Source organism: Pseudophryne corroboree, chromosome 8 (assembly GCF_028390025.1).
Source record: "Pseudophryne corroboree isolate aPseCor3 chromosome 8, aPseCor3.hap2, whole genome shotgun sequence".
NCBI lineage: Eukaryota > Metazoa > Chordata > Amphibia > Anura > Myobatrachidae > Pseudophryne > Pseudophryne corroboree.
The window spans coordinates 73,720,775-73,742,814 of record NC_086451.1 but is presented as its reverse complement, the minus strand read 5'-3'; the positions used below and the strand labels follow the sequence as shown (position 1 = coordinate 73,742,814).

General features: G+C 45.9%; 1 protein-coding gene across 1 annotated transcript in view; it reads left to right on the top strand.

Moving 5' to 3' along the window:
• Positions 1 to 22,040, top strand: part of COL27A1 (collagen type XXVII alpha 1 chain) — a 453,351-nt gene that overhangs the window by 342,639 nt on the left and 88,672 nt on the right. The window contains exons 38-42 of the mRNA XM_063936676.1: positions 9,844 to 9,897; positions 9,987 to 10,094; positions 10,697 to 10,750; positions 13,129 to 13,182; positions 19,242 to 19,298. Coding sequence (XP_063792746.1) covers positions 9,844 to 9,897; positions 9,987 to 10,094; positions 10,697 to 10,750; positions 13,129 to 13,182; positions 19,242 to 19,298 — 327 coding nt within the window. The remainder of the gene's footprint in view (positions 1 to 9,843; positions 9,898 to 9,986; positions 10,095 to 10,696; positions 10,751 to 13,128; positions 13,183 to 19,241; positions 19,299 to 22,040) is intronic.

Genomic DNA, 22,040 nt, shown 5'->3' with positions numbered 1-22,040 from the left:
GTAAAAATCTAATTTGCTCCCAAGATCCGGAAAATGGACAGAAAAGGTCATTAAGATAAATTGCTTAAAATAAATGGATTGAAACAATTTGTCTCAACATCCATTTTTATCTATTTTCCAGTGTTTGGGAGCAAATGGTCAATTTGCTCCCATACGTTACCAGATTTTCGTTTCAATCAGAAAGATTGGACAGATAATTCTATGGTGTGTATCCAGCTTTAGAAAACCTTCTAAGCTGATTATAAGAGAACCGTAAAGACAAGTAGTAGTACTATGCAACATATTGCTTTCAATATAAATACATTTTTAACATACTCACCCTCTAACTGGGTACCAGTTAACAAGACTGGGAAAAGTCCTTTAGGAATTCATAGTCCCATTTATAATCTGTAAAGTTGTGTAATCATGAATTTTAGGGACATTAAAAAAAAAAGGTGTAAGAAATGCATCATCAAACAGTTAAGCTATGTAAATTCACATGTAAGTAGTGTAAAATATATCATGATCGTTTGACCACTAGGTGTCACTGTTTTATACTTGCGCATTGTTGGTGAGAAGGCATTTGGCGGAAGTTCCCCTATGAGTACCATTAAAATGTGCTGCTGCTTGTCAATAAACTATGGAACAGGTTTCTATATTCTTTAGGCTTTAAGTTGTCGTAAGCTCTCATGCAGTTTACCTGTGCGTGGGATTTCATACGTGTTCCCTCCCGAATCACTTTCTGTTACTGATCACAGGAAATACATATGTGACTCAAAGGAAATTTCCTAAATTCATCGGTCAGGATTCTTGCAGTGCCTCATGATGTGAAACACAAACTTCTAATTGATTTCCTTGTTTATGTATAGAGGGACAATTCAATTAGAAGTGATGTACGGGCAGTGCTGGCAATGTGCCATGGCAAAGGTGTTTGATCGCTGGCAGTGGCATTCTACACCGACCCATACATCATGCATTTCACTTCGCAGCCCCGTAAGGATGCACAGACGGACAAGTTCCATAGATGGGACTTTTAATATTTGCAATCTGAGAAACACTGCCACGAGAAATTGTTTTTACGTTAATGTGCAGTTTTTCTATAAAAGCCTACCGTATGTACAGGATTTCTTCGCACTGGAACATACAATCTTACATCGTATCTAATTGAATTGATACGATGACCTTGTCACCATCATTTATTTCTAGGGGGCCAAAAAAAACACTGCAGCATTGGACAATTGGTAAAACAAAAACAAAATGTAACAGAATAGAGAAGATTAATGATGTACATACAGATGTGAGGCAGAGTATGCAAGAGCTCTGCTCTTGCAGTCAACAATTTGCAGTGGTGTACCTGACTGCTGGCCATATACTGGGAGCAGAAAGGTTCTGCCACCTTGCACACCTGTATAGATCAGAGAGTAGGCATGGGTCACTTGAGGGAACTAGAGTGAACAAAGTCATTTACAGTATGTCTCCAGTGGGGTTGGGTTCGTGTGACCGGCGTTCGGGAGACCGCTGGTCACCATACCGTTGCCGGGATCCTGGTTTTTATTAGACGAGGGGGGGGTCAAGCGCAACGAAGACCCTTGTGGGCTCACTGCGCTTGCCACAGGTTCTATTCCCACTCTATGGGACACCCATGAGGGGCAATAGTCTCTGCTGGTCAGCATGCCGACCGGCAGTCTATTCAGTTTTCATGATCCCGGCGTCTGTATTGAGACCGGCGGTCACATACCCGCATCCCCTCTAGTGGACATTGTAAATGAGGTTCAGTGGAGGCAGCCATTTTGTGCATGGAACATATATTCAGCCTATCCATTTGCTATGGGCCAGTGAATCACTGAGGCATGAGATCCTATTTGTTTGTCTAGCACATTTCAAGATGCACACCAACTTGCCGGTTTTAGAAACTCCCACCCCCATACCCGGGGATGGGCCTATATTTGCAGGCCTGAGAACACTATGGAAATTGCACATGTTGGAAACACCACAAACATCTCTGGAAAGTCCATACTATACTACTACTGTGATCACCTCCTTCATGTGTTTATTTTTTTGTAAATGACACTAAAGTGTCTCATTAAGATTCCATTAAAATGGTAGGCTGCATGCTTAGGAGTATTAGTTGAACCCACAAAATGGCTGCCTTGACTGAGGTATATGGATACACTTTAAATATAAAGTGAGTCAACCATCTCTGATCACACGGTGCAGAAATGATAACTTGTAGATTTTGGCCGAGGACCAGCACAGCTGACGGCATCCAAGGTTTGAGGGGATGTGTTGTATATCTGGCAGTCTCACTGCACAGTCAGCGCATGCGGGCTTCGCTCAGTCACACTGACTTGATGGTAAATTTGTATGTGTTCTTCAATATATGTGTATACTGTAGTATGTATGTATATATAGTGTCTGTCATAAATGCAATTATTCTGGTTCATTTTTGCTTCTCTGCCTTTGTAGTAATCCCAGTCTGTCAGTTTATTGCACTCATCTGTAACACCAGCGTGATAACGGTGTTAAGCGATCCAATTCACTGTGTGGTCAAGTTTGTGGAAGTTATTTTCCTCTGATGTCATGGTAACAGCAGTAAGCTCCTCATAACATGTCCTTACATAAAAACGTAACTGCTTAGTCGAAATCACTTCACATTTGTATTTGGGTTGGAAAAAATATTATATTACAGTTCTATGTCTATGGAATTTGGCTACGACGGCAGACAAGTCAAATGCTGCTCTCTGCAGTTTTTATACCATCAACAAAACACTGAATTTGCTGTGTCATATTGCATAGCAATTCATCATCGCTGAATTCTAGCATTGCGCGGCACCACAACCACAGACGGAACTTGCCACTTCTCCAGTCTGAGAGAACCGGGCGGTCGAAATCATGTTTTTCATAAAGAGTAGCATTAGTAATCCTTCAAATGTCTCGCTCCCCCCATTATATATTGGACGGGCACACGTCCGTGTTTGATACACTGAGTTGTTTCTATGTCTGTGGTAAGGATTGTTCTGTGGTTTATTCATCAATCTGCTTGCCTTGTCTTCATCTTGTAGTTTTCTCTATTCTGCCTGCAGTCGGATTCCAGTGCAAGGCTAAACTAAATATAAAATGGATGTTTTCTTATACAAAAGGCTTGCCATGTTCACATACAGTATATGCTTACGTTTCCCAGAATGTGTCAGAGCTGAGGATGAGAGCAGCATTCCTTGGGGAATATTTTTTTTGCATGCACAACAGATTTCCTGTTCTGTAGACAATTATTAGGAAAAAGCCATAGAAGGTGAGATGTATCAAGTCTTGGAGAGGGATAAAGTACCAGCAAATTTCAAGCACAGCCTGTGGGGGGAAAAAATAGAAGCTGATTAGTTGGTACTGTACTGTATCTCTCTCCAAAGCAAATAGATCAACAAGATTTTATTGACGTCCGGACTTTGTAGGCCCACCATGTGCAGTGATTACTGCAGACACCCTTCTTGGCAAACTGTCCACAAGTTCCTGGACAACAGCAGGCGGTATGTTTTGCCATTTCCGCCTTAAGTACAGTGACCAACTGCACACTGAAGAAGGTTGAGTCGGTTTAGAACACACCTGTTGCTCCACTTCGTCCCAGAGGTTCTCAGTGGGGTCAAGATCTGGACTCTGAGCTGGCCAGTCCATCTGGGTTACAGAATTTTCTGTATACCAGTCCAGCGTCGCCCTGGAAGCATGACATTGCACAGCTATGATGATCCCCTTTTCAAACTCTTTTAGCTCCTGCCAGCAAGCCATTTTGTTAGCAAATGATCTAATCAGTGCGCCTCTACTCATTTTATACCTTCATGAACACGTGTCTGCTGCAGGAGCACACCATTTCACTTGCACAGGGAGGGAGTCCAATCACCTGTGTCTACATAGTGTAGCTTTACATTAAAAAGGTGTTGAGGGGGTGACATATGTAATATATAAAATAGATGGGGTAAAGTGGCAGACTTGATGGGCCAAGTGGTTCTGCCATCAAATTCCACGTATCTAGCTGCGTCACCCTGATTTATTATCACAAGATGTGTAACGCATTCTACATCTAGTGGGCTTAAGGTGTAAGTGTACAGTAACCCTTATCAAGCAATCAGACATTGTATCACAATAGTATGGCTTTAAATGGACTGATGACAGCTGATTGGTTGATATCCCTTTCAGCTTATTTGCATAAAAGTTATAACGCGCCCCCTCCCGACCGTTTAATTGCATAAAAGCATTCACTTTTCTCTATCGTCCTAGTGGATGCTGGGGTTCCTGAAAGGACCATGGGGAATAGCGGCTCCGCAGGAGACAGGGCACAAAAGCAAAGCTTTCCGATCAGGTGGTGTGCACTGGCTCCTCCCCCTATGACCCTCCTCCAAGCCAGTTAGATTTTTGTGCCCGGCCGAGAAGGGTGCAATCTAGGTGGCTCTCCTAAAGAGCTGCTTAGAAAAGTTTAGCTTAGGTTTTTTATTTTACAGTGAGTCCTGCTGGCAACAGGATCACTGCAACGAGGGACTTAGGGGAGAAGAAGTGAACTCACCTGCGTGCAGGATGGATTGGCTTCTTGGCTACTGGACATCAGCTCCAGAGGGACGATCACAGGTACAGCCTGGATGGTCACCGGAGCCTTGCCGCCGGCCCCCTTGCAGATGCTGAAGTAAGAAGAGGTCCAGAATCGGCGGCAGAAGACTCCTCAGTCTTCTAAAGGTAGCGCACAGCACTGCAGCTGTGCGCCATTTTCCTCTCAGCACACTTCACACGGCAGTCACTGAGGGTGCAGGGCGCTGGGAGGGGGGCGCCCTGGGAGGCAAATGAATACCTATTTTGGCTAAAAATACCTCACATATAGCCTCCGGAGGCTATATGGAGATATTTAACCCCTGCCAGAATCCGTTAAGAGCGGGAGACGAGGCCGCCGAAAAAGGGGCGGGGCCTATCTCCTCAGCACACAGCGCCATTTTCCCTCACAGAAAGGCTGGAGGGAAGGCTCCCAGGCTCTCCCCTGCACTGCACTACAGAAACAGGGTTAAAACAGAGAGGGGGGGCACTAAATTGGCGTTAGAAATATATAAAAAAGATGCTATAAGGGAAAACACTTATATAAGGTTGTCCCTATATAATTATAGCGTTTTTGGTGTGTGCTGGTAAACTCTCCCTCTGTCTCTCCAAAGGGCTAGTGGGTCCTGTCCTCTATCAGAGCATTCCCTGTGTGTGTGCTGTGTGTCGGTACGTGTGTGTCGACATGTATGAGCACGATGTTGGTGAGGAGGCGGAGCAATTGCCTGTAATGGTGATGTCACTCTCTAGGGAGTCGACACCGGAATGGATGGCTTATTTAGGAAATTACGTGATAATGTCAACACGCTGCAAGGTCGGTTGACGACATGAGACGGCCGACAAACAATTAGTACCGGTCCAGACGTCTCAAAAACACCGTCAGGGGTTTTAAAACGCCCGTTTACTTTAGTCGGTCGACACAGACACAGACAGGGACACTGAATCCAGTGTCGACGGTGAATAAACAAACGTATTCCTTATTAGGGCCACACGTTAAAGGCAATGAAGGAGGTGTTACATATTTCTGATACTACAAGTACCACAAAAGAGGGTATTATGTGGGATGTGAAAAAACTACCGTAGTTTTTCCTGAATCAGATAAATTAAATAAAGTGTGTGATGATGCGTGGGTTCCCCCCGATAGAAAATTATGGGCGGTATACCCTTTCCCGCCAGAAGTTAGGGCGCGTTGGGAAACACCCCTTAGGGTGGATAAGGCGCTCACACGCTTATCAAAACAAGTGGCGGTACCGTCTATAGATAGGGCCGTCCTCAAGGACCAGCTGACAGGAGGCTGGAAAATATCATAAAAAGTATATACACACATACTGGTGTTATACTGCGACCAGCGATCGCCTCAGCCTGGATGTGCAGAGCTGGGGTGGCTTGGTCGGATTCCCTGACTAAAAATATTGATACCCTTGACAGGGACAGTATTTTATTGACTATAGAGCATTTAAAGGATGCATTTCTATATATGCGAGATGCACAGAGGGATATTTGCACTCTGGCATCAAGAGTAAATGCGATGTCCATATCTGCCAGAAGATGTTATGGACACGACAGTGGTCAGGTGATGCAGATTCCAAACGGCACAAAGGTGTATTGCCGTATAAAGGAAGAGGAGTTATTTGGGGTCGGTCCATCGGACCTGGTGGCCACGGCAACTGCTGGAAAATCCGCCGTTTTTACCCTAAGTCACATCTCTGCAGAAAAAGACACCGTCTTTTCAGCCTCAGTCCTTTCGTCCCTATAAGATCATATCTGCCCAGGGATAGAGGAAAGGGAAGAAGACTGCAGCAGGCAGCCCATTCCCAGGAACAGAAGCGTTCCACCGCTTCTGACAAGTTCTCAGCATGGCGCTGAGACCGTACAGGACCCCTGGATCCTACAAGTAGTATCCCAGGGGTACAGATTGGAATGTCGAGACGTTTCCCCTTCGCAGGCTCCTGAAGTCTGCTTTACCAAGGTCTCCCTCCGACAAGGAGGCAGTATGGGAAAAAATTCACAAGCTGTATTCCCAGCAGGTGATAATTAAATTACCCCTCCTACTACAAGAAAAGGGGTATTATTCCACACTATATTGTGGTACTGAAGCCAGAAGGCTAGGTGAGACTTATTCTAAAAAATTTTTTGAACACTTACAAAGGTTCAAATCAAGATGGAGTCACTCAGAGCAGTGATAACGAACCAGGAAGAAGGGGACTATATAGTGTCCCGGGACATCAGGGATGCTTACCTCTATGTCCCAAATTTGCCCTTCTCACTAAGGGTACCTCAGGTTCGTGGTGCAGAACTGTCACTATCAGTTTCAGACGCTGCCGTTTGGATTGTCCACGGCATCCCGGGTCTTTACCAAGGTAATGGCCGAAATGATGATTCTTCTTCGAAGAAAAGGCGTCTTAATTATCCCTTACTTGGACGATCTCCTGATAAGGGCATAGTCCAGGGAACAGTTGGAGGTCGGAGTAGCACTATCTCGGATACTGCTACAACAGCACGGGTGGATTCTAAATATTCCAAAATCGCAGCTGATCCCGACGACACGTCTGCTGTGACTAGGGATGATTCTGGACACAGTCCAGAAAAAGGTGTTTCTCCCGGAAGAGAAAGCCAGGGAGTTATCCGAGCTAGTCAGGAACCTCCTAAAAACAGTGCATCATTGCACAAGGGTCCTGGTAAAAATGGTGGCTTCCTACGAAGCAATTCCATTCGGCAGATTTCACGCAAGAACTTTTCAGTGGGATCTGCTGGACAAATGGTCCGGATCGCATCTTCAGATGCATCAGCGGATAACCCTATATCCAAGGACAAGGGTGTCTCTCCTGTGGTGGTTATAGAGTGCTCATCTTCTAGAGGGCCGCAGATTCGGCATTCAGGATTGGATGCTGGTGACCACGGAGCCCAGCCCGAGAGGCTGGGGAGCAGTCACACAAGGAAAAAATTTCCAGGGAGTGTGATCAAGTCTGGAGACTTTTCTCCACATAAATATACTGGAGCTAAGGGTAAATTTATAATGCTCTAAGCTTAGCAAGACCTCTGCTTCAAGGTCAGCCGGTATTGATCCAGTGGGAAAAACATCACGGCAGTCGCCCACGTAAACAGACAGGGCGACACAAGAAGCAGGAGGGCAATGGCAAAAACTGCAAGGACTTTTCGCTGGGCGGAAAATCATGTGATAGCACTGTCAGCAGTGTTTCATCCCGGGAATGGAAACTGGGAAGCAGACTTCCTCAGCAGGCACGACCTCCACCCGGGAGAGTGGAAACTTCATCGGGAAGTTTTTTCCACATGATTGTAAACCGTTGGGAAATACCAAAGGTGGACATGATGGCGTCCCGTCTGAACAAAAAACGGGACAGGTATTGCGCCAGGTCAAGAGACCCTCAGGCAATAGCTGTGGACGTTCTGGTAACACCGTGGGTGTACCAGTCGGTGTATGTGTTCCCTCCTCTGCTTCTCATACCTAAGGTGCTGAGAATTATAAGACGTAGAGGAGTAAGAACTATACTCATGGCTCCGGATTGGCCAAGAAGGACTTGGTACCCGGAACTTCAAGAGATGCTTACAGAGGTCTTATGGCCTCTGCCGCTAAGAAGGGACTTGCTTCAGCAAGTACCATGTCTGTTCCAAGACTTACCGCAGCTGCGTTTGTCGGCATGGCGGTGGAAAGCCGGATCCTAAGGGAAAAAGGCATTCCGGAAGAGGTCATTCCTACCCTGGTCAAAGCCAGAAAGGAGGTGACCGCACAACATTATCACCACATGTGGCGAAAATATGTTGCGTGGTGTGAGGCCAGGAAGGCCCCACAAAGAAATTTCAACTCGGTCGTTTCCTGCATTTCCTGCAAACAGGAGTGTCTATGGGCCTCAAATTGGGGTCCATTAAGGTTCAAATTTCGGCCCTGTCGATTTTCTTCCAGAAAGAATTGGCTTCAGTTCCTGAAGTCCAGAAGTTTGTCAAGGGAGTATTGCATATACAACCCCCTTTTGTGCCTCCAGTGGCACTGTGGGATCTCAACGTAGTTCTGGGATTCCTCAAATCACATTGGTTTAAAACCAGTCAAATCTGTGGATTTGAAGCATCTCACATGAAAAGTGACCATGCTCTTGGCCCTGGCCTGGACCAGGCGAGTGTCAAATTGGTGGTTTTTTCTCAAAAAAGCCCATATCTGTTTGTCCATTCGGACAGGGCAGAGCTGCGGACTCGTCCCCAGTTCTCTCCCTAAGGTGGTGTCAGTGTTTCACCTGAACCAGCTTATTGTGGTGCCTTGCACCTACTAGGGACTTGGAGGACTCCAAGTTGCTAGATGTTGTCAGGGCCCTGAAAATATGTTCCAGGACGGCTGGAGTCAGGAAAACTGACTTGCTGTTATCCTGTATGCACCCAACAAACTGGGTGCTCTTGCTTCTAAGCAGACTATTGCTAGTTGGATGTGTAATACAATTCAGCTTGCACATTCTGTGGCAGGCCTGCCACAGCCAAAATATGTAAATGCCCATTCCACAAGGAAGGTGGGCTCATCTTGGGCGGCTGCCCGAGGGGTCTCGGCTTTACAACTTTGCCGAGCAGCTACTTGGTCAGGGGCAAACACGTTTGCTAAATTCTACAAATTTGATACCCTGGCTAAGGAGGACCTGGAGTTCTCTCATTCGGTGCTGCAGAGTCATCCGCACTCTCCCGCCCGTTTGGGAGCTTTGGTATAATCCCCATGGTCCTTTCAGGAACCCCAGCATCCACTAGGACGATAGAGAAAATAAGAATTTACTTACCGATAATTCTATTTCTCGGAGTCCGTAATGGATGCTGGGCGCCCATCCCAAGTGCGGATTATCTGCAATACTTGTACATAGTTACAAAAATCGGGTTATTATTGTTGTGAGCCATCTTTTCAGAGGCTCCGCTGTTATCATACTGTTAACTGGGTTTAGATCACAAGTTGTACGGTGTGATTGGTGTGGCTGGTATGAGTCTTACCCGGGATTCAAAATTCCTCCCTTATTGTGTACGCTCGTCCGGGCACAGTACCTAACTGGCTTGGAGGAGGGTCATAGGGGGAGGAGCCAGTGCACACCACCTGATCGGAAAGCTTTGCTTTTGTGCCCTGTCTCCTGCGGAGCCGCTATTCCCCATGGTCCTTTCAGGAACCCCAGCATCCACTACGGACTCCGAGAAATAGAATTATCGGTAAGTAAATTCTTATTATTAAAGTGCAGTTTTCTCCCATGGTGAATTAGTGTACCCCAAGTTTGTCATTGGTTTTTATACATGTAACACATTTTTCCTCTGTTTTTAAAGGGGGTGGAAGGTAAACCAGGAAAACAAGGCGAGAAGGGCCAACCAGGGCGCAAGGTAAGGCCCAGGAATGTCTGTGGAGTCACGTGTGCTGAGTGTCGTTCCAGTTCTCACCCTATTTGACTGTTCTGGGGGCCACTTTGCAGGGAAACAAAGGTATTCAAGGGCATCTTGGAGAAACGGGTCTTCCAGGCAAAATAGGACCTACAGGAAATCAAGGCCCGAAGGGAAGTAGAGGCACCTTAGGGCCAGTGGTAAGTACACCGTTAAGTTTGCATATTTTTGAGGGTTTTCATGTACAAGTATACAAAGGGTTTGGTTTTTTTGTACCAGGTGCACAGGGAGACAATGAATGTTATTTTATAGCAAAGTAGAGAAATGGAAGTGTGTAGTTGCCCATAGCAACCAACCACCAATAACTCCAGTGCATTGAAAGAGAGTACCTGCATGTTTTCTACCACGTAAATTGGCTCCATTGACTTGTCCCAGAAGCTGCCGCTACGATTCACGCCAATAGTTCTCTTATGGTGATCCCGGTCAGGAACTGTGACCTCTGCCTGCATTCTCCAATTCTCCAGCTGTGAGGACCATAGAAACTCGGCCACAGAAATCTAAGGTTGCTGGAATAGGAGAGACGTATAGGTGCATATCCTGTAAGCACTGGGCTGTGTTGGAGGATCCTGTGGTCTTTGCTAACGATTCTGGTCTGAAGAGAGGGGATTACAGAGTCCTGACTTCTCACGAGGCCTCGTGTCTAAATATACATTGAATGTTTGTTATTGGCTCAGCCGCATGGTTGCATTTAGCATTTGCTTATGTGATTGTGGAACTAACAAATCGTGTTCTTCCTCTCTAGGGCTCCCCCGGGAGGATGGGCGCACAGGGAGAGATAGGAATCCCCGGCTATCAGGTAATGTTCTCTCTCCTCTAGTATAGTCTCATGGCTACGTATATGCCAGAGTGGTAGTTGCAAATCACTTGTGTTTATAACTTCAAACTGTTGTGTGGCCACTGAGTGTACTTGGTTATTGCAGTGTTGTTTGCAACAGTGTGCTTCTAATACTGTGTACACACAGAGCGGTGTGCCGTACAGTCCAACATTGACTATTTTACAGGGCCGGACCCTGGCACCGCCGATATAGTCAATGTTGGGCTGCCTGCACAGTCTATTTTTCCTTGCTATGCCGATCCCGCGGGACCGCGCATCGGCACCACAAGGACTATACACACGGTGCGATATGCACTATATTTTCTTACGATTTTGACTATATAGTCAAAATTGAAAGAAATATCTCACTGTGTGTACAAACCTTAAATGCAATCTCTCTGCTGTCAGATACACACGTATTACTTCACTGGGTTCTATATAAAAGGACAATTGTGCATTGATAGGTTGTATTCTAGTGTAAGTAAGCACCAGGTACACTTTAAAAGCCAATCAGCGTAGCATGGCAGGCAGGTTTCTTTGACAAATGTGTGGTAACGTATTGAGAGCAAAGATCTAGTTCTTGGGCACCTTTTACAATACTTTACAGTGGTCCCCAAACATTCTCTGAATGCGATGCCCTACTATTTTTTTTTATGCCATCTCTGAGGCATTAGCCATATGCTATTTATATGCCTATCAGACCCCTACGTGCCTCAGACCTCATTTCATACCCATTAAAAGCCCATAGGTTTCCCACCATGCTATTTACATGCCCATCAGACACTGCCTCACCTGCCACATGTAATTCCCAGCCCGTCTGAACTCCCCACATGCCATTTAAATATACTCATCACCAACAACATACTGTATGACCCTGATCATCGAGCAGAAGGTGGGGCAGTAGAGAGCTCAGTCTCCTTCTCTTCCTCTGCCCACGTTTGACTGGCATCTGAGGAGTAAGGACAGCTCAGCTTATTGGTTCCCGAGAGCGTCATGCCGCCTGCAGGGCCCAGTGACCTGGTGGAAGTTCTCCACCAGCAGTGATGAGCAATAAGTGCCGCTGCACAAAGTAGTTTCACCCGACACAGCAGAAAGATGACCTGTTTCCGAAGCGCTGTAAGAAGTAGAGCAGTCTGGGTAAATAGCTGCCTACAAACAATTTGGGATTGGACTATACACCCACGGCACCCATGCACATCAGATTGGGACGACTGGTATATTACATAATCTTCAACTACAGACCAGTGAGAAATACTATCATTTAGTAATCTAGAGGTAAGGGATTTTTTAATCTAGAAATGTCCAAAGAGCAGGAAGAGAAAGCAAATCATTACTTCTGTTGGATAATAATGTCACATAGATCATAAAACTATTTTTCTTTAGTCTTTGTGAGGAGCACTGCTAAATATTGGGCCTAATTCAGACCTGATCGCAGCAGCAAATTTGTTAGCTAATGGGCAAAACCATGGGGGGGTCATTCCGAGTTGATAACTGTGCTAAATGTAGCACAGCTACGATTCATTCACACTGACATGCGGGGGGATGCCCAGCACAGGGCTAGTCCGACCCGCATGTCAGTGCCGGCCCCCTGCCCACAGAAGTGCAAAGGCATCGCACAGCGGCGTGCTGGCCGGGATCTAGTCGTCGCTCCCCAGCCCGCAACGGCTGCATGTGATGTCATGAGCCGCCGCGGCCCGCCCCCCCCCCCCCCCCCACCCCAACGGTCCGGCCACGCCTGCGTTGGCTGGACCGTGCCCCCTAAACGTTGATCGCTAGGCAATGACAACTGCATGCGCAGTTCCGACCCGATCGCTGCGAGAAACTGCAGTAAACTATCTGGGTCGGAATGATCCCCTATGTGCAGTGCAGGGGGGCAGATGTAATATGTGCAGAGAGAGTTAGATTTGGGTGGGGTGTGTTCAAACTGAAATCTAAATTGCAGTGTAAAAATAAAGCAGCCAGTATTTACCCTGCACAGAAATAAAATAACCCACCCAAATCTAACTCTCTCTGCACATGTTACATCTGCCCCACCTGCAGTACACAAGGTTTTGCCCATTAGCTAACAAATTTGCTGCTGCAATCAGATGTGAATTAGGCCCATTGTCATTGTGGAGGTAAATGACAGTGACTGTGTGGGGTAAGACATACGGGTCATTTTAAATGTAATTTAGTATGTTGTATGCATAGAAGCCCAAATAAATGGGGAAAAGCCTTTATCCTGAAACCATGGTCTGGTGCACTCTGGATAACAGATCCCCTTCCTGCATATGAAATGTGACAGCCAAGGCGCACTGGCAAATGTATAGATATGCATATATGTATTTATATGCATGAACGTGTTCTCTATCTCGTAACAGGGACATGCCGGCCCTTTAGGCCCAATCGGATCTCCAGGAGTAAAAGGCGAAAAGGTACGTGAGCACTGCCCACATCAGGGTTGAAAAGTTAAATATTGGGAAAATGAGTAGAGCATTAATATAGTCAGATCTCAACCTGACCCTTTTATTTCTATAGGACTGCAGTTTGCATACGTTTATAGAGAATGATGAATGTGTTCTGAGCTGGAAAGCATATGATAGGAATGTCTGGTACAAGATGTTTTCTTCTACTATGCATATTGGGCCATGTAACGGCTATGTGCATTGTATTAGGCTCTGGAAAAACACATGCGCATATATTGGCAGGGCTGGCGTAGTAGTATGTTATTGTTTTATCATCTTACAATGGTCCCTGTCTCACAGTTAGAGGTCATTTATGAAGCTCCCTGCGGCCGAGGCGTAGCGCCGAATCGGCTTCAGTCTTGCTGTCTTCCTGGTTGTGTACAGGGGCACCGAGAGTCCCACCAAAGCACATTGACCTATAGCGTCTATTCTCCCTCTACAGGTCACACTGACTGGCAGTGATGTGTCCGTGGGGTTATTCTGGGAATACACTGGTCAGCAGATTCCATTTAAACTCTCTAGGGGAGATGTATCAAGTCTTGGAGAGAGAGAGAGAGAGAGTCATTTCATAGCCTGTTCTAGATGCATGACAGAAGCTGGTTGCTTTCTTTGGGCAACTTCTCCGCATTATCTATCTCCAAGGCTTGATACATCTCCCCTTTTCAGAGACTCAAACATAACAATACATACTAATGACTCACTCCAATAACTGCTAAGGGCTAACATAGTAATGTACTGGGTGTAAATTCATGACTCCTTTGTATATACTCTGTCTCTTCCAATCACATGATCCTGACCTCTTAGCCATTATCTGGTCTGGTACGAGTTATGTGCACATTCTTCTGACATTCTGCATCCTAATCCGTCTATCTGTTGGCCATGTCTGTAAAAAAAAAAAAAAGGGGTTGCTGAAAATCATTTTTGTTGGCAAAAAATATATGTACATGTAGCCGGATCCGGTTGTATGTTTTATGCGTGTTAATAAGATGCCTTAACTAACTATAATAGTTGTAAGAGAACTTCAGTACTAACCATTCCCCCTCTGATATGGCAATACGACGGAATGGGGAAATGTTGCCTCTATTCCTGATGTTTATCATTCCTATTTTGCATGAGCCAAACATGCAAAATACTGCAGATGGCTGCAATTCTTCATTGTACTTGCGTTTCCTTTATTTTTGTTAAATAAAAAGATTATTAAAAAATATATTAAACAAAATTATTTGTTGTCAACATTTAAAAAGTTCCCTCTGGGAGATAGCAGAGAACAGACGTGTGGAGAATCACGGTTTTGCCCCCTACTGCTTTATGTCATGATTAATAGCATCGGTTGGTAGAGTTTGAGCCATAATATTAAATTTCACAGCGAAACGCGTCAACAAGCCCATGGACAGGCAACTTCACTGGGGAGTCAGGACACCCAGGAGGCTGGCTGGCAGTCTTGGGAACTTGGGAGAATTCCACAACATTCTGGAGCCTCCTAGACACCCTGGTAGAGCATATATTACATAAGCTCTGTATATGCCAAAGACTAGCTTAGTAAAAGTATCTGTCCAAATGCACCTTACACAGATATCTGAATAAACAATTTAATATGTAACATGTTATAGTTATTGTGTTACAGCCTTGTCCCTGCACCTGTGCATTGGATCTGGCAGGCACCCGGAATGGCGCATGCACATAATTGAGGGGGGCTTGGGAAGGTGCAAGACACTGACTTATATGCATCGTCTGCAGCCTAAAGAAGCTGGGTAGAACTGCCCAAAAGGCAGGGAGTGGCTTCCTACAGGAAGCATGCTCTCTGCTAATCGAAGCCGTACTGGCAGTCCCAGAGTGAGGAAACACCTCCCAATGGGTGACAGGCAGGTAGCTCTTCCAATAGGAAGTCACTGCCAGTCACAGTGAAGCCAGTGCAGTCTGGCTCACTGAGGTGGTGGATTTTACTTGGGAGGGGGGGGGGGGGGGGAGGGTTGTAGTCCTGCAGCCCATAGGTAAAATCCACCACTGATGAGGACACTCTGAAACTTGACGGTCTCCCGGGCAGTCTCTGAAAGTCGGCAAGTACTGGCATGGTTGACCTATTTCTAAAGGCAGCAGAGTCTGAGACACTTTTTCCCAGGAGGAATGTCATTCATTACGTTGGGAAAATGGTCTGCTACCTTGGCATAAGCTGAGGAACATGATATAGGTATAATAAATAAGCGATGGCCGCTATGTCCTGCTCCTGGGGAGAATGTAGGGCAGTATTATAAAGCAGAAATCTGGCTCATCCATTAGGACAATATTTTTTTTTTTTTCAGTCCATAAAATCTGCCCCATACCTCTAATTTTTTTTGTCCCAAATAAAGTGAGTGAAACTGTTGGCGGAACCCATCACACCATCATCATCATCTTCTGTTTATATTAGTGCTTCACGAATAAACGTTTTTGTAAACGTGGACATATTCAGCAAGATGAATGTAGTGGAAATTGGGGCCTGTTGTAGAACCTGTGAAGGAAGACAAGTCTGATAAGCTAATGTGAACGTATAGAATTTGTAAAGGGATAATTATGATTTATTTTATTTATTACCAGTTATTTATATAGCGCACACATATTCCGCAGCGCTTTACAGAGAGTATTTGGCCATTCACATTAATCCCTGCCCCAGTTACAATCTGTATTCCCTACCATATGTACACGCACACATTCACGGTTAACTTGTAGGGTGCCAATTAACCTACCAGTATATTTTTGGATTGTGGGAGGAAACCGGAGTACCCGGAGGAAACCCACACAAGCACGGGGAGAATATACAAACTCCACACAGTTAGGGCCATGGTGGGAATCAAACCCATGACCTCAGTGCTGTGAGGCAGTAATGCTAACCATTACACCATCTGTGCTGCCCCAGATAGTAATTATACTATTCATTATGAAGTATACAATAATGAGTACAACAGATGTGCCGTGACCCAGCCTCTCATGTTCCCTGTGCTTCTAATGTAGACTGACGCTCACCTGCTATAACCATACAGGAGCAGTTTCCATTTCTCCTCTATCCGCTCCTACATCCTGAGTGAGTACTAGTCTCAAGCACTTGGATTCTCTTCCCTTCCATGTCTCCCACATTATGCCCTGTGTATGATGCTGTCACTTATTCATGATGTATGCATTAGAGGAGGGGCAGCGACAACGACAACTGGTTCTGACTGTTTGAATCAAGCAAGCAGCCTATAACGTCTGTGTGGAGGAGGCGGGGCTTAGGGCAACCACCTCGCCATTCCTCCAAGCTGAACTCTGGGTTTGAGAGCAAACTTCAGTTGCTGCATGCAGTCGTGTCATGTGATGTAATGCACAGTTGGACATTTGAATACAGAGAGATCTTTAATTTCCTTCTTTTTTTTCCCTATTTTTACTGGAAAGTTTATTTGTATACTCAAAGATAAGAAATACTGTATCACAGAAGGATGGGTGATTAATCCATCCTGTTTGTACTGGCCTGCAGCTGGAATGAGGGAATTTACTGTAGTAATTCCCAGAATCCTTCATGAGCTAGAAAAACCAAGCTGCCTTCTCCTCTTAACCTCCTATGCAACACAGCGTATGCATAATGGGGGGGGTGCAGAGAGCCCCTGAAACCCGCTCCCCTCTCCCGCACATGTGCTGACTCAGCTGACTTGTAACCAGTTCAGGCTAGAATATGACTCGTGTGTTTGGCTGGAGGTCAGAGAGCCTCTTTCTACGAATGCTGTGTGGCTGAGTCCAGCTGGACTAGGCTACACTTCCATTGTTCCTGAGGCCAAGCATCCAGCAGTGAGAGAGGAAACTCCTACTAAGAACAGTGAGAACTCTGGGCTCTCCGTGCTCCCTGCCGGACATCTGTAGCCATCGAAGGCTTTCAGCAGACACACGGGTATATTTACTAAAGTGTGGGTTTAGGAGTGGAGATGTTGCCCATAGCAACCAATCAGATTATACTTAATCTTCTACAACGTGCTAGATAAATGATAAGTAGAATCTGATTGGTTGCTATGGGCAACATTTTCACTTTAAAAAAAGAAAGAAAGCGCACTTAATAAATATACCCCATAGTGATGGAAGCCATTTTGTGCAGAAAGGAGATGTCACTATTAGAAATGAGATAAAGGGTTGAAGAGGAAGCATTCATGGGGGTGGGGTAGTGCTGTAGCAAGGCAGGAACACGTCCTGGGCTAAGCCCGACAAATGCCCCCCAGGCCCCACCTAGGCACATGACGATATGACCCTTATGGCGAGGGACCAGGAAGCTTAGTGCAGGGCACATCCAGGTGGCTTTCTAGGTTGCAGGGTGCCAAATACAAGAGTCACTGGAACAGCGACTATAATGGGGTATTCGCGCCTTTGCACTGTGTCGTCCCCTACAGCCTTGCACACTGTGCGTCGGCACTGCCTGCACATCCCTCGTTACTGGCCTGTATCTGGGCATTCCTTGCTGTCCGGAGGGGAACGTGGCTACATTTCCAGGCAAAAAAAGACGCCCGGCCCTAGCATAGCCGTGTGGTCCTGGACCTGGCGAATCACTTGTGCCAGTCGTCTTGCGCTGCATGGTGTATTGAGGCTAAGTGTATGAGGAAACATCTGCATGCACCTGGGCACAATGCTGCACAACTAAAGCATTTAGCAGTGTGCGTCAAATACACCAGGCCTTCAGTGTGTGTGTGTGTGTGTGTGATCAGTCTGCAAAAAATACTTGATAAACCGCCCTTTAAGCTGTAGGCTATGTCAGGCAACTTATACCCCTTTCACAACTCCAATGCCGGATCCCACCCGTGAATTGAAAATGGGTCCTTCCCGGGTGGGATACGGCATTGGAGACTCTCCTACCCCTTTCGCTGGCTTCCAGACCCGGCAATATGCTGGTTCAGTTGCCATAGCAGCGGGGGCGGAGGTGGAGGCGGCGCTGGGAGATGAGCTCATCTCCGCGCCGCCTCTCCCTATCTAGTAAACGGGTCCCAGGTCGCATCGACCCAGGAATCCGTTTATGCAGCCACTGACCCGGTATTCAACCCGGGAATAACACTGCTTATAACCCGGGTTGAATTACCGGGTCAGGCGACCCGGGAATTCGGACTTGGCGCTTTCACACCGCACGCTGATACGTGTGGACCCGGCAATATGCCGGGTCGTATCCTGGTTATTTGTGCGGTCTGAAAGGTCAGCACAACCTCTATAGCAGAGGTTCTCAAACTCGGTCCTCGGGAGCCCACACAGTGCATGTTTTGCAGGTAACCCAGCAGGTGCACAGGTGTATTAATTACTCACTGACACATTTTAAAAGGTCTACAGGTGGAGCTAATTATTTCACTTGCGATTCTGTGAGGAGACCAGCAAAACATGCACTGTGTGGGGTCCTGAGGACCGAGTTTGAGAACCTCTGCTCTATAGCATGCTGTAAATACATTGCTCAAGTAGCTGTATGGAAACGTGCAGTAACTGAAAACAGTAGCTAAAGTTTTAATGATTTATTGTAGATTGAAAAGTTTCGTATTATATCAGTAACTCCTTTCCTGCAGGACAGCCTTGATCACATGATTTATGTAGCATGATCTTCATTTTGTATACAATGTGCTCCGTTCCCATCCACCGGGAGCCTCACATGGGCTAAGTACATGAATGTATCCGTGTGTGGGCCCCCAGCCAGTTACAGCGCACCCATCTTCCTCTCTGCATTGTGCATTTGTAGCCTCAGATGTGTTATCTCTTGCTTCTCTTCCCTGGACTGTTCAGTGCCACCCCCTTCATTCATGTAACTCATACATAAATTAGACACTTTGTCCCCGTTCCACACACGTTGGCTGTTTGCAGCGCGCAGCACATAGTAGGGATGTGCAGTGCAGAGCCAGCTGGCATAGACAGGAATGCTCAGACTAAAGCGGAGTATTCCACTGCTATACTGTTACTGGATTAGATGTAGAACACAGTACGTCGTAGCAGCTTACAGTATGTCATGTTGTCATTACCATTATCCTGATGTCATATGTATAATATTATATTGTCTTTCTCTACAGGGAGAGCAAGGGGATGATGGCAAGACGGAAGGTGCTCCGGGGGCACCTGGAGACAGAGTAAGACCTGTTGCCATGTGTTGTTGTAAAATCCAGATTGACGCTTACTATCCAGTATTGTAACTTGCTTTCCTTTAAGTAATTAAGCGTTCAGATCGCCACCCTTTATTCATAATAGTCTTTATATTTATTGCCATTTATATTTTCCACCAGTTATACTCTCTGTGATGAGCGCCAAAGTTCAGAGCTGTCCGCGCAGTTGTCCCTAATTGCCCACCTAGTGCATTCGTAGGTGCGCACTTATATCCAGGTGTTTGGAATTCCTCCCTCTGAGAAAATCAGTCTGCGGAGAAAGGAGTTAATAGACCCGCAGCTGTGGCTAAACACTAATAATGGCTGGAATATTCCTAGTTAAATGACATTTATTAATAAACCCACACATTATAACAGATAAATACAATTTAAAGGCCTTAAAATAAAAGACTAAATAAATGTCATATAAATATGCAGCTGAGGATAAATGATAATTTGTTCAGTGCAACTTATTGCAGTGTTTCCATCTAAATTCCTTTACATCAGACTAATGTCCGGGATAAGAGACCTTTCCAGGGATAACATCCGCTCTTTCCAGTAAGCCTCTTGTGTGGAGGACTTTGGGAACACGGGACTGTATTTGTTACATGTGGCAGTTCGTATGGAATCCGTATAATTTACTGGCGGCCGGGATGCCGGCTGTCAGTATACTGACAGCGACATCCCGGCCGCCACAGGTTCTATTCCCAAACTATGGGTGTCGTGGACACCGATGAGTCGGAATAGCCCCTGTGTGACTGGATTCCCGACAGCTGGCAAATTAACTGCATCCCGTTAGTATATGTTATAGGCTGGGGAACGTTGAGTAGCTCCAGGCCAGCACACTTAGCTGCGTTGGTCGGGAGCTGCTCTTGAAGTGCAAAGGCATCATCGGTGTGCGATGCCTTTGCACTTCTGCGGGGGGAGGGGGGGGTAGGCCGGCACTGACATGCGGGGCGGGATAGCCCTGTGCTGGGTGTCCCCCCGCATGTCAGTGTGAATGATCGTAGCTGTGATCTACGATCATCTCGGAATGACCCCCTATGTCTCTTTAATAAAAACAGTTCAAACTCCACTTGGATAGGGCAGTTATGTCCTACTGACGTATAGGATGCCTTCCGATTACCTGTAGAATTCAGATGTGTCCTCGTACATCAAAGCTGCAATTGCGCCAAACAGCCCTTTTCGGTGCACCACATCTCGTGAGCATCTGCCAGCGTCAAGCGTCTTTTTTTTTTTTTTTGCCTGAAAATGTGTCTGATTACTTTGATATGCGGCACTTGTATACCTGTGTGCGACTGAGTCTCTGAATCTGTACACAAACTGAGGGCGCGCTGCTCTACAATGTGGCATAACGTGTATCAGGGCTACTACTCTGTGGTGTAATGTGAATAATGGACACTACACTGCGGTGTAATGTGAATTGGTACTATTCTGTGGCCACGCACTTTCCCAATGAAGCCATGCCCCTATATTGTTGTTGCAAGCCTTCGGCACGCACTGACCCTATTTTAAACATTGGGGGAACCCAAAGAAAACTTTTGCCCTGAGCTCCACAAGGTCTAGAACCAGACCCAGACTCAAGCAAGTGGCCCAGCTTTTCACAGGGAATGCAATGGAATAATGGCCCTGGAACACTTAAATAGCACTGGCCCGGGGGTGGGGGGAGGGGCAGATGGCACCCTGCCCAGCCAGCTCCTGACTGGCCCTGTCACCAATTTAGGATTTTTAAATATTCTTTCTTTTAAATGTAACATACCATCACATGTTGGTTAGGCCCCCAATTCATTACAGGGGAGGGGGCGCCAAAACATACCCTTGCTCCGGGCACCATGGCGCCTAGCTACACCTCTGGCCGCATGTCAAATTAATCAGCAGAGTCTCTCAGTGCGTCCTAGCAGTATCACATTGCAGCTTAGACACGTTTTCAGCAGTGCTAGCAGTATTACATGGAACACTGCATGGCGTATTGAGGCTGGCTGTATGAAGACACATCTGTATATACACATATAAAAACATCTACCCATATATACAAACATTGATATGTATTTACATGTACACACACTGATCTGCCCACATATACATACACATATATATGCACACATACAAAAAATGTGCTTTCACCACCTATTGGTTCTCCTATATCTATTTTATTTTCAGCAACTATTCACATTCGTGTGCCTGGCTTATGCTCCACCGGGAGCGCCCCCTACCTGCCAGCTCCTTCCATTAGAAGATGCTGCATTTTGCACACACCCCCCCCACCCGCAGATGCTGCTTTTTGACTGGCAAATCTTAGCGCTTCCCCCAGACAGGCTCTTGATGTCACCAGACAACATTGCACTCGGCTATTGCACTGTTTATAAATAACCTTTATAGAGACTGTCACCCACACTAAGGACTTTTACATATTCTGTCATTTAACATCCTACATCCGTTCCCATCACCATAATGTATGCACCTTATCACACTTTATTGTCCATATTATTTATACTACATATCCTCCTCTTTGCAAGTCATTTGGACGTTATTTATTTTTAAATCTAAATCTCCCCAAAGAATAGTAATGCTTCATGTAATCACAGATCAGTACGCAAACAACATGGGGGTATATTTACTAAGATTCGTAATTTCCGAAAATAGGTCAAAGTTCAATCACGAATGACATCGACAGTGTAAAACTGCAACTTTTTGAATTGATTACGATGGATTTACTAAGCTGTCGTATTC